The 15850-nt window shown below is 37.5% G+C and overlaps 1 protein-coding gene across 1 annotated transcript in view; it reads right to left on the bottom strand.

Annotated features, from left to right (window-relative positions):
- Positions 1-15850, bottom strand: part of LOC127434540 (obscurin-like) — a 62895-nt gene that overhangs the window by 28753 nt on the left and 18292 nt on the right. The window contains exons 24-42 of the mRNA XM_051687358.1: positions 15487-15669; positions 14692-14961; positions 14318-14584; positions 12574-12840; positions 12133-12399; positions 11535-11804; positions 11097-11363; positions 9478-9744; positions 9030-9251; positions 8162-8428; positions 7543-7809; positions 5072-5338; positions 4430-4696; positions 3736-4002; positions 3347-3460; positions 2809-3075; positions 2310-2579; positions 1134-1403; positions 406-684 (exon numbers count right to left, since the gene is read on the bottom strand). Of these exons, the coding sequence (XP_051543318.1) occupies positions 406-684; positions 1134-1403; positions 2310-2579; positions 2809-3075; positions 3347-3460; positions 3736-4002; positions 4430-4696; positions 5072-5338; positions 7543-7809; positions 8162-8428; positions 9030-9251; positions 9478-9744; positions 11097-11363; positions 11535-11804; positions 12133-12399; positions 12574-12840; positions 14318-14584; positions 14692-14961; positions 15487-15669 (4815 nt within the window). The remainder of the gene's footprint in view (positions 1-405; positions 685-1133; positions 1404-2309; positions 2580-2808; positions 3076-3346; positions 3461-3735; positions 4003-4429; positions 4697-5071; positions 5339-7542; positions 7810-8161; positions 8429-9029; positions 9252-9477; positions 9745-11096; positions 11364-11534; positions 11805-12132; positions 12400-12573; positions 12841-14317; positions 14585-14691; positions 14962-15486; positions 15670-15850) is intronic.

The following is a 15850-nucleotide window of genomic DNA, read 5'->3' as shown; positions in this document are numbered from 1 at the left end:
TTACACGCTTTACACGCACCTTACACGACCTTGCTAATGACTAAATTTTTGTCACATGCACTGCGCGATACATGTAGTCGCAAACAGACAACCAAAGCCTACTTTTGGCTTTACTAAGTCTTTATATAAACTAAAAGTTAACTGACTCTTTAGAAAGGAGAGAAGTAAGAGCATAGATGTCCAAATGCAAAAAGCTGGCCCTAACTTATATACTGTATATATATATATATATATACAGTATATATGTATATATATTGGAAAGAAGCTGAAAATGATAAAAGAAAATGGAGTAAAAGCAAATAGAAGCCTTGTGTTATTACAGTGCATAATTAGTGCATATTCTACCTAATGATGGCATGATTGCTTGCCATCTGTGAACACTGATAGCCAATAATAATTCTTTACCTTTGGATTTCTCCTGTACCACCAAGTAAGCAACGCTCTTCTCATGGCCAACCACAAAGGCTACATCACCTGAATCATCTGATGAGACCATTTTCAGCACTAGGCTGTGTTCTCTCCCTTGGCAGCTGATTTGATTCAAGTCATTGTTTTGAAGTTGGTTGGAGCCGAGCCACCACTCAACATTCGTAACCCCAGTATGGGACAACTCACACTGGAAGATAGCATCCTCATTCTTTATCACAGTCACATCCTTTAATTCTTGTGTGATTTTCACACATTCTGGGAATGGATGGACGAAAGGTGATGAAAGGGACTATCGAGGCTCTTCCGAAAAATCAAATGAGGTAAATCTCCCACTACTGACCACTGCCTAACACTTTTTTCCCTCCTGACAGTTGTAATTTATCATAATAAACTTGGGATTTTTATGTGACATTATACAATTAAATACCAGAATAGTGGAGAGTATTATGCTATATCTTCATTAGTTCATTGATGCTTTACTTTAAATAGTGTATTCTGATTACTTGGATTATGTCAAACATATCAACATCAGCCATCTAAAACATAGGAAGGCTACTTAATGTATTCATAAATTGGGATGCCCAGAGATGTATGTAAATAATTTGTACTTTTGCATCCACAGAGGAACAATGTGAAATATGCAAACATTGAGGAATACATCATGACAGAGGAGCCCATCTTGTAAGAAGAATCAAGCTTGTTACCTTTAACGGTCAGTGTGAATTTGCTTCGTTTGTCTCCTGCTTCACATATGTACTCCCCACCATCCTCTACTGATAGCTTATGGACAACCAAGGTTTGGATTGTGCCATCCCTCTTTATGGAATACTTCTTTCCATTAGATAGGACCTGTGTACCCTTCTTCCATTTCACATTGTCATCTGGGATGGAGGTCTCACAACATAATGAGGCATCTTCCCCTTCTGTGACTTCTTGGCTTGTCAACTCCTTTGCAAATGATAGCACTGGGATTGCTGGCAGGAAACAGCGAAATAGAAACTATACTGTAGGACAAGTTCTAAGACATGCAACACCCAGACATGCATATTAGAAGATCATGAGGAGTTAACTATTTTTTTTTTATTTTATTTCTAATCGCAGTCAGAAAAACAAACAAAAAAAAAAACAACCTTGACTTGCAATGCTTGAATCAGAAACTTTTTGCAGCACTCTTTGCTGTCATAGTTCATATTCATTCAAATTAAAACCAAAATGCAGAATGGTCAACCTTCAAATAATAAACTTGGATCAAAATTCACTGTTATTTCTTCTTCCACATTTCATATTCATTCAAAATAAAACCAAAATGCAAAATGGTCAACCTTCAAATGAAACATTTGGATCAAAAATCACCGTTATTTCTTCTTTCACATCTAAATTGAGTCTTCAGAATTATAAAGCTTAAAATTCCATACCATCAGTGGTCAAGATAAGAATTGACAAGTGAAGACAAGATAATTCACATGCTTGGACAAATTTCCTTGCTGTGGATATTTCTTTGGTTGTAGTGCAGAGGAAGTATGGAATGGCTAGTTACGTGCCAAAGTGGCGTGAAGTACCATCTGGTTTAGTTCAAGGATAACCAGCCCAGAAGAACCTAACCTAGCCCATATGATTATCTAAAATGGATTATAATTTAAAATATTTTGAAACATGGCACTTTAAAGCATGCATCCTAGTTGTGGAATGTATGGAATAAAGTGTATAGATATATAGACACAGGATGATGAAGTCGTTAATGAAATAAAAGACACACTGCAACATTGTGCATGTGTTTGAAATACAAATGTAACATTGTGATGGTTAAAAATCAAGATGTGAAATTAATTTATTGGAACAAGACTGTCACCTAGAGAATCAAAAAAATTCTTCAGTTTTACCTTTGACTGCAAGACAAGCGAAAGAAGTGTGGGCACCGACATGGAAGGACACTGTGCCAGAGTCTTTTTGAGTAACACCTCTAAGTGTGAGTGTGTGCCTTTTGCCCTCTGCTCGGATTTCATTCATCTCATTATTCTGAAGTGGGACGTCTTGAAGAGTCCACTGAACAATGTGTGCATTGTCATGAGAGACAAGGCATTCAAAATGGACATCCTCGCCTTCATTGACAATGCAGCTCTTCAAACCAGTTAAGATTGTGATTTTAGGTTCTGTCCAACACAGACCGTTAAATGTAAATTCATGTTTGAACAAAAGAAAGCAACATGGCAAACATGCTTAAGGTGTTCTGAGATCAAGGACAAGGAATAGCATGTGAAAGTAAAAAAGGGGTAGATGAGAGATAAAGGTATAGGATGGTGTAGTATAGAAGTGTGATGATCAAAAGATGATGATCAGGTAAGTTAGGAGGGATGAGAACCTTTATCAAGTGATTCCTACCCTTCACGGTGAGTTTGGCAGATGTCCTATCATGTTCTGTCTCACAGGAGTACTCGCCAGAGTCTCTTCCCTGCAGCTTGTAGATGATAAGCTCGGCCACTGCCCCATTTTGCTTGAGCTGGTATTTGGTGCTTGCTTCTATTACAGTCTTGCCGTTCCTCCAAATTATTTTTGCTCCAGGTTTGGTAAGTTCGCATCTGAAAACTGCATTTTCCTCAGCCTCAGTTTCCAGATCGTGCAGAGTCATTTTAAAAAGAATCGGATGTGCTGAAAAATGGGGAGTAGGTTAAACAGCTGTTTCAATGTCACTATGAAGAGAAAACAGCTGCAAAAGATACAGGATTACAGAAACTTTAATTGGACAGAGGGTTCACTCCAAGCCTACCCTTAACTTCAAGATGTGCAATGCTTTGCCGGTCTCCACTGTCACAAATGTAGTCACCAGCGTCTTCTGTGTCAAGGTCATGTATGATCAGTTGGGCTTGGTGGCCATCCTGCTTTAGTTGTTATTTAGCACAGGGGCAAAGGCTAATCTCACCCCTGCGCCAATCAACTGGAATGTCTGGTTTGGAGAGCTCACATTGGAAGATGACGCTCCCTCCCTCAACCGCGTTCAGATTCTTCAGCTCTAGCGTGAAAATGACTGGAAGAGCTGCCAATTCAAAGAGTGGTATAATATGGCAGAGATTTACTTCCATACACAAAGAGTCAGTGCTTTAAGTTATAGATAAAGAGTTTTCAAACAAGTAAGACCAAGACATCATGTATGCCAGAGCCTAAACAACAATGAAATAAAAAAATCTGAAGTACACCAACATAATACACTGGGGAATCATTCAAACTTCACAACCAAGGGATCAATGTGATGATGCGTTTAAAAAAATGGATGAGATTAATGGAGAAATTGAAGAACTTGGCTTCTCCTACTGTTAACCTTGATGTTGGCGGTTGTCACATTGTCTCCACAATCACAAATATAGTCTCCTGCATCTTCAGGTTTGAGATCAGTGATCTTCAGCTCAACAGTAGACCCAACTTGCTCTATGAGGTACTTTCCTTCCGAATGGATCATCTGTGTTCCTTTCCTCCAAACCACAGGAACTCCAGGTTTTGAGAGTTCACAATACAAAGTAACACTGTCCCCCCCTTGAAACTCTTGGTTCTGTAGCTCATATTTGAAGACCACTGGTAATGCTGAGGAATCAGGCAAAGTTTTTGAACCAACAACATCATCTTGTGAGATCATTTATACTTGACATCGACAAACATCTTCCGGTGATAGATGTAAATCATTCCTCTGCAAAGGTTTTATTTCATGTATTTTAACCACCTTGAAAGATTTTGTAGCAAAAAAATAAAAAATAAAAAATCAAAGCTATCATGATTTAAGTAAAAAACTATAAACCTGAAAAACAACTTGCAACACAAGATTAGTGAATAACAGCAATATACTCTACCATTAAATTAGGACATTATTAGATGGCAGAATTTTAGATCAGAAAACAAAAGTTTCTTCATTGTTGAAGGGGGTTGTATCATTTTATTTTTTGGTCCGGACCAAGAGGACCAAGAGAACCGAACCACAAGTGTGAACACACCCTAAATAAAGGCTCAGTCCTACCACTGACTTTGATGTTGGCGGTGGTCACGTTGTCGCCACAATCACAAACATAGTCTCCAGCATCTTCAGGTTTGAGATCAGTGATCTTCAGCTCAACAGTAGACCCAACTTGCTTTATGAGGTACTTTCCTTCCAAATGGATCATCTGTGTTCCTTTCCTCCAAACCACAGGAACTCCAGATTTTGAGAGTTCACAGTACAAAGTAACACTGTCCCCCTCTTGAAATTCTTGGTTCTGTAGCTCACGCTTGAAGACCACTGGTAATGCTGGAGAATCAGGCAAAGTTGTTGAACCAGGAACAGCATCTTGCAAGATAATACTTGATAAAAAGAAAATGCCTTCCACTGATAGATGTAAAATACTTCTTTTGCAAAGGCTTTACCTTGCGTACTTTAACCACCTTGTAAGATTTTTAGCAAAAAGCACAATCACAATGATACAACTGAAAAACTAGAAACCCAAAGCAACTTTGCCAAAGCAAAGCAACATATTATCGAAGACTAAGTAAAACACAGCACTATACCCTACCTACCATTACAGTAAATGAAGACCTTATAAGACACCGCTTATCTGACACTGAGATCACAAAATAAGCAGTTTCTTATATGTTGAAGGGATTTCAAATAATAGTTCAATCGTACCATTGACTTTGATATTAGCTGTGGACATGCTGTCTCCACAATCACAAACATAGACTCCAGCATCTTCAGGTTTGAGATCATTGATCTTAAGTTCAACAGTAGACTCAACTTGCTTGATGAGATACTTTCCTCCAGAATGGATCACTTGTGCTCCTTTCCTCCATTCCACAGGAGCCTCAGGTTTCGAGAGTTCGCAGTGGAGAGTAACAATGCCACCTTCATCACATGCTTGGCTTAGCAGTTCTTGGGTAAACTGAACTGGAGGAACTGTTGTGGTAAGCACTGATTAAAATCTTCTGAAGTAGAAGGTACACTTTACAACAGTCAATATTTACACCATTCTGTGGTATCAAAGAAGGTGTACAGGCAGTCTTTGTCTTATCATGTTCCTTTCTAGATAATACACCTAATAAAGAAAAGCTGTGAAACCTCTAAGATAGAGCATCAAAGCAACAACAGGTTATATACTGTATGAATCCTATCTTGTCTCAGGTATAAACATAAAAGCAACAGGGCTGTAAATTCTAAGTGATCATTTAAAAGATTTAAGACTTTCAAGGGCTCACTTAGCCATTTAAAGCAGCTGTGCACTAGCCATGTCTAATTCAGATAAATCAGCTTCAACTGACAAAATATGAAGGTAAGCTCACATCAAACTATTACAGATATCAGAAAGATTTTTGCAGAAAATGTGAACTAATGGCTCCTGACCTAATCATCAAACAAGATACAATTACAGAACTAAAAAACAAGTTCACATGAAAAACAGACACCACCAGACAGTTTAAATTACAATACCACCATTAAACTAAAAGACTTCTGAAATGCAAAAGGCCACCACAAACTAACAGTAATTTAATTATAACCATATCAAGGGGTGTGGAAGTGACCATCACATTAATGCGTTCGTAGTCATCAGTACAGTCATTCACAAAACCAGCTGCTAAGCAGATTCAAATATGGTGAACAGAACGTCAAGTGTGCAAATAGTCTGTTGCAACAAAGACTGTCTATTATCCTCTTTACCTCTGACATTGTTTGACACATGAAGTAGAGTTAACCAGGTAAAATTAACATTCTCTTTAAGTTTACCTTAAAACGCTCAGGCTACTAAAATCAAAACAAGAAATATGCTAAATAAAGATCTTTAGAAAGAATTTGCAAAGTAGAATTGATGCACTAGCAAGTTGAAACGTCTTACGAAAGCTGTAGTAACTATCAAAATGAAGATATCACAACATGGAGTGCACATGAAAAACGTATTTTGTCATGCAAAAGCGAATAATCGCCCACACATAATGTATGCCCCATTCACAACAAAGAATTATTAAGCTCTTTAACTGGAATTAATTTGGTCATTAGCACATAAAGGTCCTGCACAACAAACAGGAAAAGCGCATCAGTCTCATACCACTGAGGTCTTCCTGTTTCTCTCTCTTCTGCTTCTGAAAGTTTGTTTCAGGGGCAATAGAAAGAGTTGAGAACTTTGCAGCTCTGATAAAAGACAAATTCATGTAAACTGTGGCCCTTGGCTGAACCAAGGATCATAAAACATTGATAATAATGCCTGTATCAGACAAATAAATCAAAGACAATGGTGGAAAATTCAGAACATTCAGATGTTCTAAATTAAAACTTATTTTATAGCAACATTCATGCATGGTGTCTGAATGACAGCCTAAAAATCTTGAAGGATTCAAAACAGCTCAGCATGGAGCATCCAAACAAGAACTCAAGCTGCTGACCAAAAAGATAAAGCACAGAAGATTTGCACCATAGCTCTGTACCATTGACTGATGCCCCCTTTTCAGTGGCCTGCTTTTGAAATCCTGGTTTGTTTGAAGGTGTTTGGGCCTTCAGAACTGTGGCAAAAGCAAAGATTTTCTAAGATGTAATCACAGACATTAACACAATCATGACTAAGAAAACGTCAGAGAATACATGTATCTTTAGCATTTCATCTGTAAGAGGGTGTGAAAATATAGTGTCCTGAAGACAGGGTCATGAATACATATATATATATATATATAAAGAATCAAGGCTGTGCACTGTGTGAGAGACACCTGAAATGATAAACTTGAGAACGGCAACAAACAAAACCACTAACAACACTAAACAGAGAGCAGCAAGACAGTATGTAAAACTCTGCATGAATAGCTACGCATAGCAGGTCTAAATGTTGAATCATCTTTGACAAAAACGTAAATTTATCATGAAGACAATGACAGCAGAGGGGAATGCTTTATATAAATCTTATCTATTACCTATGAGTTAATTAAAGCACAATCCTGCTCTGATTTCGGTGGACTGGAGAGCAAGAAATTCAACCTTCAAGATGCTCCAGAAAGACTGACCTTGCTCTTAGCATATACTGAAAGATGCTTTGTATAAAAAGTGTCTACCAAATGACAAGTAACCCAATTTCCAAGAACCAATAAAAACTCCCAGAAAAAAATAGTAATGTTTCATACCCTTGATCTTCATATTGGTTGTGGTTTTCTTGTCCCCACATACACATGTGTAGTCTCCTTCATCTTCAACTTTTAGATCAGTGATTTTCAGCTCCACCTTTAAGGCAGTCTGCTTGATAATGTACCTCCCTCCAGACTGGATAACCTGGTTTCCTTTTTTCCATTGCACCGGGACACCAGGTTTGGAAAGCACACAGGACAGAGTAGCACTGCCTCCTTTATCACACTCCAGGTTCTGTAGATCATGTGTGAAGACCACTGGCAATGCTAAGAAACCATGAATAGATGTTGGAACAAGATGTTGAACCATCTTACAAAAACAGCAAAAAGTGAAGAAAACTGGTAAGTTTTGAGATTATGGACCTTGTTGTAACATTAGTATTCTTTCCAACCTTGACAAAATAACATAAAAATGTTTTGGGGGGTCATATATTCCCACTAATAAAGCAATCACTGTGAATACCAGAAATCTAGCCATAAAAAAAATCCCTGAAAAAAATTTAAATTTTGCGTCACAGTGACAATACCATAGACATAAACAGTATTCAAAACAGGGTTGATAGAACAGAATACAAGTGGGATTATTATGGTGTGCGTTCATTTAGTATGTCATTCCTACCATTGACTTTAATGGTAGATGAAGTCTTGTTAAAGCCACAATCACAACTATAGACTCCAGCATCCTCAGGTTTGAGATTAGTGATGTTCAGCTCTAAAGTAGATCCAACTTGCTCGACGTGGTATTTTTCTCCAGAATGGATCACTTGTGTTCCTTTTCTCCAAACCACTGGAACTCCTGGTTTGGAGAGCTCACAATGAAGAGTTAAACTGTCCCCCTCTTGACACTCCTGGTTCTGCAGTTCCCTTTTGAAGATCAGTGGTAATGCTGAGAAGCAATTGATATTGAATTGATTTCAATAATGTGTTAGTATAATTTACTCTGCACAAAAAGACAATATGACACGGAAAACAGTCTAAAAGCGTCCCAGAGACAACAAAAGTAAAGATTGTTAACAAAATGACAGAAATATTGAACATCTTACAAGGCAAGATTTGCACTGCCATTTGTAATTGTAGTATTTGTGGATTTCACATGATAATTCCTTGTAAAACTCCTTTTAAAAGTTCTCTTTAGAAAGCTAACCAGTAATTGGAAGTTGTATAACAAGTATCTACCAAATGACAAGTATCCCAGTTACAAAACAACAACATACGTACAACTCAACAGGTTGTCTGTGTTACAACCTATCAGCTAGATGGGAATAGTTTATGGTTAAAAACTCCCACAAAGAATAGGAATGGTTCAAACCCTTGATCTTCATATTGACCAGAAAAGGTCAGAAAACCAAATAAACAGTAAAGGTTAAATTGAAAATAAAAAGTCTTTGTTTGGAAAAAGAGAGTCAAGACATGCACATTTAAAAGATTAATTGGTCTCATAACCTTAATCTTAATGTTTGCTGAGGTCTTTTTTTCCCCACACAAACATGTGTATTGTCCAGCATCCTCAGGCTTGAGATTGGTGATCTTCAGCTCAACAGTTGGTCCAAGTTGCTTGATGTGGAACTTTTCCCCAGAATGGATCGCTTGTATTCCTTTCTTCCAAACAACAGGAACTCCAGATTTCGAGAGTTCACAGTGCAATGTAACACTGTCTCCTTCTTCACACTCTTGGCTCTGTAACTCACGCTTGAAGACCACTGGTAATGCTGAGGAGCAATTGTGCGATGAAATAAACCAAAGGTGTGAAACATTAAGACTCTACGGATAAGACCTAGTAACCAGTAAACTTACACTATTGCAAGACTGTAATTGCATTGACGGATCAGCACATCACTTGCCCCAGAACTTACCCCAGAACAAACACTAAGATTAAAATGTGAATCAGTCTACTGTATAATAAATGCATATAATTGAATAGGCTTTTATCAATACCATTGACAACAATGTTTGCTGTTGTCCTCTGTTCTCCACATTCACAGGAATATTCTGCACTATCCTCAGCCACTAAGTCTGAGATCTGTAGCTCAAATGTGGTCTCCTTCTGCGTCATCTGATATCTCCCTCCAGATTTAAGACTTTCTGTTCCCTTCTTCCATTGCACCTGGCAGCCAGGTTTTGAAAGTTCACAGGAAAGTAAGACTTTCCCTCCCTCTGTAATCTGCTGGTTTTTCAACTGTTCTTTGAACTTGGCAGGTAGCACTGAAGAATGAACAAGTTTTATGACTTAATTAAAATTCTTCCAAGTTTATATATTCAAAAGATAGCATGGAGAAACAACGGGATAAGATGATGAAGGCCAAGTTGTGAAATATGGATGTTATGATACTTTGATGCTCCTTTGTTATTTTGTATCAAGAATGTGTTTAACATAATCTATAATCACATTTGAATGATAATAAATTGAATGCTTTTTTGCATATAGTAAAAACATGAACATAAAAATCCAACATTTCCAATATACCTAGCACAGGTATGAAGACAAGTCCAGACAAGACATCACAAACAACCAACAACCAATACAAAATGATCAACAGAATTAAAATACATGTGTTATTTCAAAGACTTGGTTTATGATAAATTGACAGACTGCAGACAAGTCTACTGACGAAAGCAAAGACAAAGGAAGCAACAGATATACCTCAAGATGTTATCTTCATAACAACTAGCTGATCTTTCCAATAAAACCCAAATTATATTCCAGATAATTAAGACACGGATTCTAATGGTAACATGCATGTCCAGATTTCCATAGTACAAGATAAAGCGTGCACACAAACAAAAAGAAGGGAAGCATTCCTATCACGGTAGTTATAATGAGAAGCACAAGATCCAATAAATCCGGCACAAATGAAAATGAAAGACTACCCTTGATATATTGACCACTTCATCCATGGCCTAAAACTGCTCATTATGTCTGGACTCTAAAAGTTACTGTGTGGTTTTGTAAATAGATGCGTTGAACAACCATATGATATGAATGTAACATTTGGTCCAGGTACTGTTAAACGACTAGATTTAAAATTTGCATGTACGTTCTTCGAAAACACTTTTCATCAAAATAACTTCAATTAAACTTTCAGTGGCTTTTAAAGTACCAATACTGTACATGCAAGAAGAAGTGCCAGCATAGCAGAACAGATATACACAATATATCCAATATTTCTTCCAAAATTCCATTCATACCAACTCCCAACATATTTATGTTGCTTTAATTCATGAATCCATCAGTGAAATTCCTGTTAGTAACATGGCTGGACCACAGAGGAACACAAAGCAGTTAACTTTGATGAAATTCAAAACTAAATGCAGAAAGTAAACAATACAATACTAGTTGTCATGCATCCCAAAATATTGAAAGGCAAACAGTCCTTCCCAGAAACACCTTTAAAGAGCTTTGAAGGGCAAAGCTTTCTCAGATTTTGTAAAGAAACTTGGTTCACATTTAAAGGTATTGATTACAATCTATTTACCAACTAAAACATGGCAATTAAAACAACATAAAAAGTTTTTGTAATTATCTGTTTTCTTCTCAGAGATAGCCAGACTCTTACCTTTCACCGTCAACTTTGCTGTACTATTCGTAGAGCCAATGTCACAGGTGTATACCTCACTGTCATTCTTCTCCAGATCCTTCACTATGAGGATGAGGACAGTTCCCTTCTGTGTCAGCTCATACCTTCCTCCTGCCTTGATCTCTTTCATACCTTTCATCCAGGTGACTTTAGAGGCAGGTTGAGCAGTCTCACATTCAAAGGAGACAACACCTTTCTCTTCTGCAGTGGCATCCTTTAACTCACGAATGAATTTGTTGGCAAGTTCTACAGAAGGGAGAAAATACCAAGGTAAATATATCCCCTCTAGATTACTTCATTGTGGCTTCATTTTAATGGTGTGATGATAGAATCTAAACCCTTGAAGTCAGAATTTAGCATAATGTATATGCCAGTTTTGTATAGGACAGCTAAAGTGAAATTAGATTAAATCCTTGCCTTTGATCTCCAGTTTAGACTTTAAGGTTGGACCACCAGTTACTTCACAGCTGTATTCTCCAGAGTCTTTTTCAGTGACATTATGGACGGTTAGCTTCACAAGTGTCTGCTCCTGGCTGATTGTGTATTTCTGGCTCTTCCTGATATATTTGCCATCCTTGGACCACTTCACATCCAGTCCAGCTTGAGAAAGCTCACAGGAGAATGTTGCGTCTTCACCAACTTTAGCACTGACATCTTGAAGCTCTTTGGAAAGGGTAGGAGCTTCACCTGGTCCCAATAATAAGACATACTTTGTAAAGGAAAACAATTTATGCATGTTAAAGGCATATTTAAAAACACTCAGTATCCACTTTTTAGCTACATCTGCTTGCTCACCCTCAACAGACAGAGTTGCCTTTGAGCTCAAGTCCTTGAAACTACCCTTAAAGTACCAATGGGCTTTTTACTGAGAGTGTTGCCAAGATTAAAAAAAATCTAACCCTAATCATTGTTAAAAATTTGATTAATATGAAACACTGTGATTATACAACAAACTACAACAAATGAAACTACAGTGTGTCATGGTAACACATAGTACGACAGTTTGCTGTCATACCTCTAACAGTGACCTTAGACTTGGCGAGGTCCGTGCCAAGATCGCAGCTGTACTCCCCAGCGTCAGCTTGTGTGATGTCATGGATAGTTAGTCCCAAGGACTTGCCATTATGGAGGAGCTCATACTTTTTGCCTGTTGCCAGGACAGTACCATCTTTGCGCCACACAGGGGCCACCCTTGGCTTTGAGGCTTCACACTTTAGGGTAACTGCGCCTTTCACCTCTGCCACCACATCATCCAGCAACTTCAGGAAGACAGCCTTCTTCTCTGAATTTCAATAAACAAAAATTAGGGCATTAAACATAAAACCTATGCAACAGCACATGGTCAAGAATCCTTCACTCTAAAAGGTATACCAGAGTTTCATAGCTGCATTAGCATTCCATCTCCAGTTAACCTGTTTATCTTAAAAGAGTGAATTCACACATTGTACCACCTCACCTTTGACACTCAAGCAGACTGTTTCTCTTACATCCCTAATGCTGAATGAGACCTTCCCACCATCCTCAGGGGGCAGATTCTTGAGGGTAAGGGTATGAGTCTTATCCGCATGGGTGATGGCATTGACCTCATTGTTGAAGAGCGGCTTGTCATTAAGCATCCACTGGACCTCTTCATCACCATAGTTAACTTCACAGGTGAACAAAGCATCGCTGTCTTCATCTACCTCTACATCTTCCAGATGTTTAGTGATCTGGATTTTACGTTCTGTGAAGAATTAACACCAGAATGCACGATCATGGTGACATAAAGAAAAATACATTGTTTTTAAAGAACTGAGCATTTGACCAGACCAAATCATTATGGAAACTCAGTAAAACATGAGATTATGTTGAACTGTTTCGTAACACATTATTGGTTATAGTAGAACAAGTACACTGCAAATTGTTTCAGTATTAAAATAATTCCTCTTACACAACACTGAAAAAAATGGAGTGGAGTTTAAAAACCTGCTACTTTTACTCACTCTTTGTTTGTACATTTTACTCCAGCAATATAGCACTGAATTAAATAACGCTTTTAAATGTGTACTAGCATTTCAATGCATATTTAATGTACTTAGTAATTTACCACATGACACATGGAAACCTTCCACAGGGAAGCTTAATGCATACCATGTAGACTATTAGACAACATCACCTTGCTTTAATGGCAACAGACACTATATTCAGAGGTGCGCACGCACACCTGAACACTTGGTGCACAAAACACGATGAAGTAACAATCAAAAGATAATTTTTTTTTAATCACAAATGGGTAATTTTGAGTAAAAAGTAAACTTTAGACTTCACAAAACAAGAAGTTACCAAACGTAAAATAAAAAAAATAAAAAAATAATAATAAAGAAATCAACAATAAAAAAGTTTCAAAGCTTCAGAAAATTAAGTAAAATGTACTTATTTTATTTGCCTAGGAAATATTCTCAAATTAGCAAATAAATATGAAAAGGTTTTCTACTTTAGGATTGATACTGTACATGATGACACATTGTAAAGATAAACAATCATAATTAATGTTTACTTATAAGCTAGCTAGTGCATTAATTTGACATGTTTGAATCGAGTAAAGATGTAGAATTTATTTAATATTTTCAAGTTTACACGTATTCAATGTAGAAAGTACTTAATCTTTTCTGCTACATTTACTTTACCACAAAATAAAAAAAAATTCAGTGCAGCTTAATATGCAGTGACAGCTGTAAGTAATCCTTAAATTGATTTCCCTGAAAAGTGTTACCACTTTGGCTCTTTGAAAATAGCCTGACATACTGTAGCAACAATGGCTCATCCAATGGCATGAGTTTAAGGTGTCGTTATCTTGTTGTCCAACCAATGGAAGATGGGGAAGTGTTTAGAAAACCTGTCTAAAAATGTTCCAATTCCATTTGATGATGTTAGTAGTGGCGTAAAAATCACAAATCTCATCCTTAACACATTTATTTTCCCAATATAACAATACAAGTTATTAATTGTCACTGACATGCACAATCAAATCACCCAAAACATTAATGTCAAGGTCTAAAAATGAAGAATTCTCAGCCACAGAACATGTGTGGCATAGTTAGAGCGACATAGTCACAAGCAGCCCTAACCCTGATAGGCTGAGTGTATAAAGGGGACGCAACATGTTTTTTCCTTAAAGCAAATTAAACAACATACTTTAAATGCCTTCTTTACGAATTTACCTTCTACTTTGAGGTTGGCTTTGCTCTCACAGACTCCAACCTGGCAGCGATACACCCCAGAGTCCTCTGCGCTCAGAGCCTGGATGGTCAGCTGCACGCTGGTGTCCTTTTGCTTCATGCTGTACTTGTTGGAAGGCTCCAAAACTGTTTGACCCTTAAACCAGCACACTTCTTTTGGTGGGGTGGAGAACTTGCAGCACAGTGTGGTGGAGGTCTTCTCCTTGGCTGTGACATTCTTCAGTGGCTCTAGTACTTCAATTGGACGCTCTGTAGGGTAATATGAACAGTGGCTTTAAAAACATAAACTGTCGGATGGACTATTTTGCAAATCTTCTTGAGCTGCAGTGTTGCTTTCATTAAAGTGAATTCCTAACCTTTCACTTTAAGTTCGGCTGTAGATTTGCTCTTTCCGGCAGTGAACTGTACAGGGCCTGACATAGAGGCCTTGGTCTTCTTAAATGTGAGGCGGTGCATGGTCCCCTCTTTCTCCATTTCGATATCTGCACTCTCTTTCAGCTGTTCCCCATTCAGAGTCCACTTCACTGGCTTGACTGTCTCCACGCTGACTTCCACTTCAAAGTGAGCAGCAAATGGCTCCGTAACCTCCATAGAACTCAGCTCCCGAACTATACCGATAGCTTGTTCTGAAGTTTATGATGAGAAAATATAGTGCTCTGTCAAAAATTAAATAATTATTCATGTTTCATGTAATAAAATGCATTCATGTTGTAGAATTCTAACAAAATAATTAGTACACAAGTACATAACATATGCAAATGGAAATAAAACTAAATTATAATGCCAGGAAACTAAAGTTAAAAGTAAATTCAATGTTTTAGGGGAACAGATTAGTGGATTTGATCATGTTTTTGTGAGGATACATTAATAAAACAGAAACCATTTTTAAAATATGGTTTAAGTCACATACCCCCCAAAAATCACATAAAGGTTCAAACTAATTCTTTTGCAGATCAATGAAAACTGATCCACAAACTGTTAACAAATATGTAAATAACACATTAGAAAATGTAATTAACAACATGCAATTACATTATGTCCACTCTTTTTTACAGTCCATTTCAAAAGCTGTTTAGTTGCCTTTTTGTTTATGAATTCTGTCAAGCTTTTATCTTGAATTCTGTACTCATTACTGGAAAAAAGTGTTTTACCCTCTACTAGTAGCTGACATGAAGTCTTATCATCAATGGCGTCACACAAGTATGTGTCCTCATCGTCAGAGTCCACGTCAGTGATGGTGAGCTTCCTGTAGATGTCCTCACTGGTGATCTCGAGCTTCTTGCTGGATTTTATCTCCGACTTGTTCTTGTACCACGTGACTTTAGCACTAGCCACTTGATTGTTAATGTATAACACTCTAGTGTGCATGGTGTTTGTACATGGTGATTTTGTCTGTCAGTTTCTTCACAAATTTGACAGGCAGCTCTGTAATGATTATACAGGGCCTTAGGGGTCTACAGCTTACAAGTAGGATTAGTTATACAACAGTTCTGACACTACACAGCACCAGCTTTA

This window comes from Myxocyprinus asiaticus, chromosome 44, assembly GCF_019703515.2.
Source record: "Myxocyprinus asiaticus isolate MX2 ecotype Aquarium Trade chromosome 44, UBuf_Myxa_2, whole genome shotgun sequence".
Taxonomy (NCBI): Eukaryota; Metazoa; Chordata; class Actinopteri; order Cypriniformes; family Catostomidae; genus Myxocyprinus; species Myxocyprinus asiaticus.
Note: the sequence above shows the minus strand (reverse complement) of the source record. Positions and strands in the feature narration are given on the sequence as shown.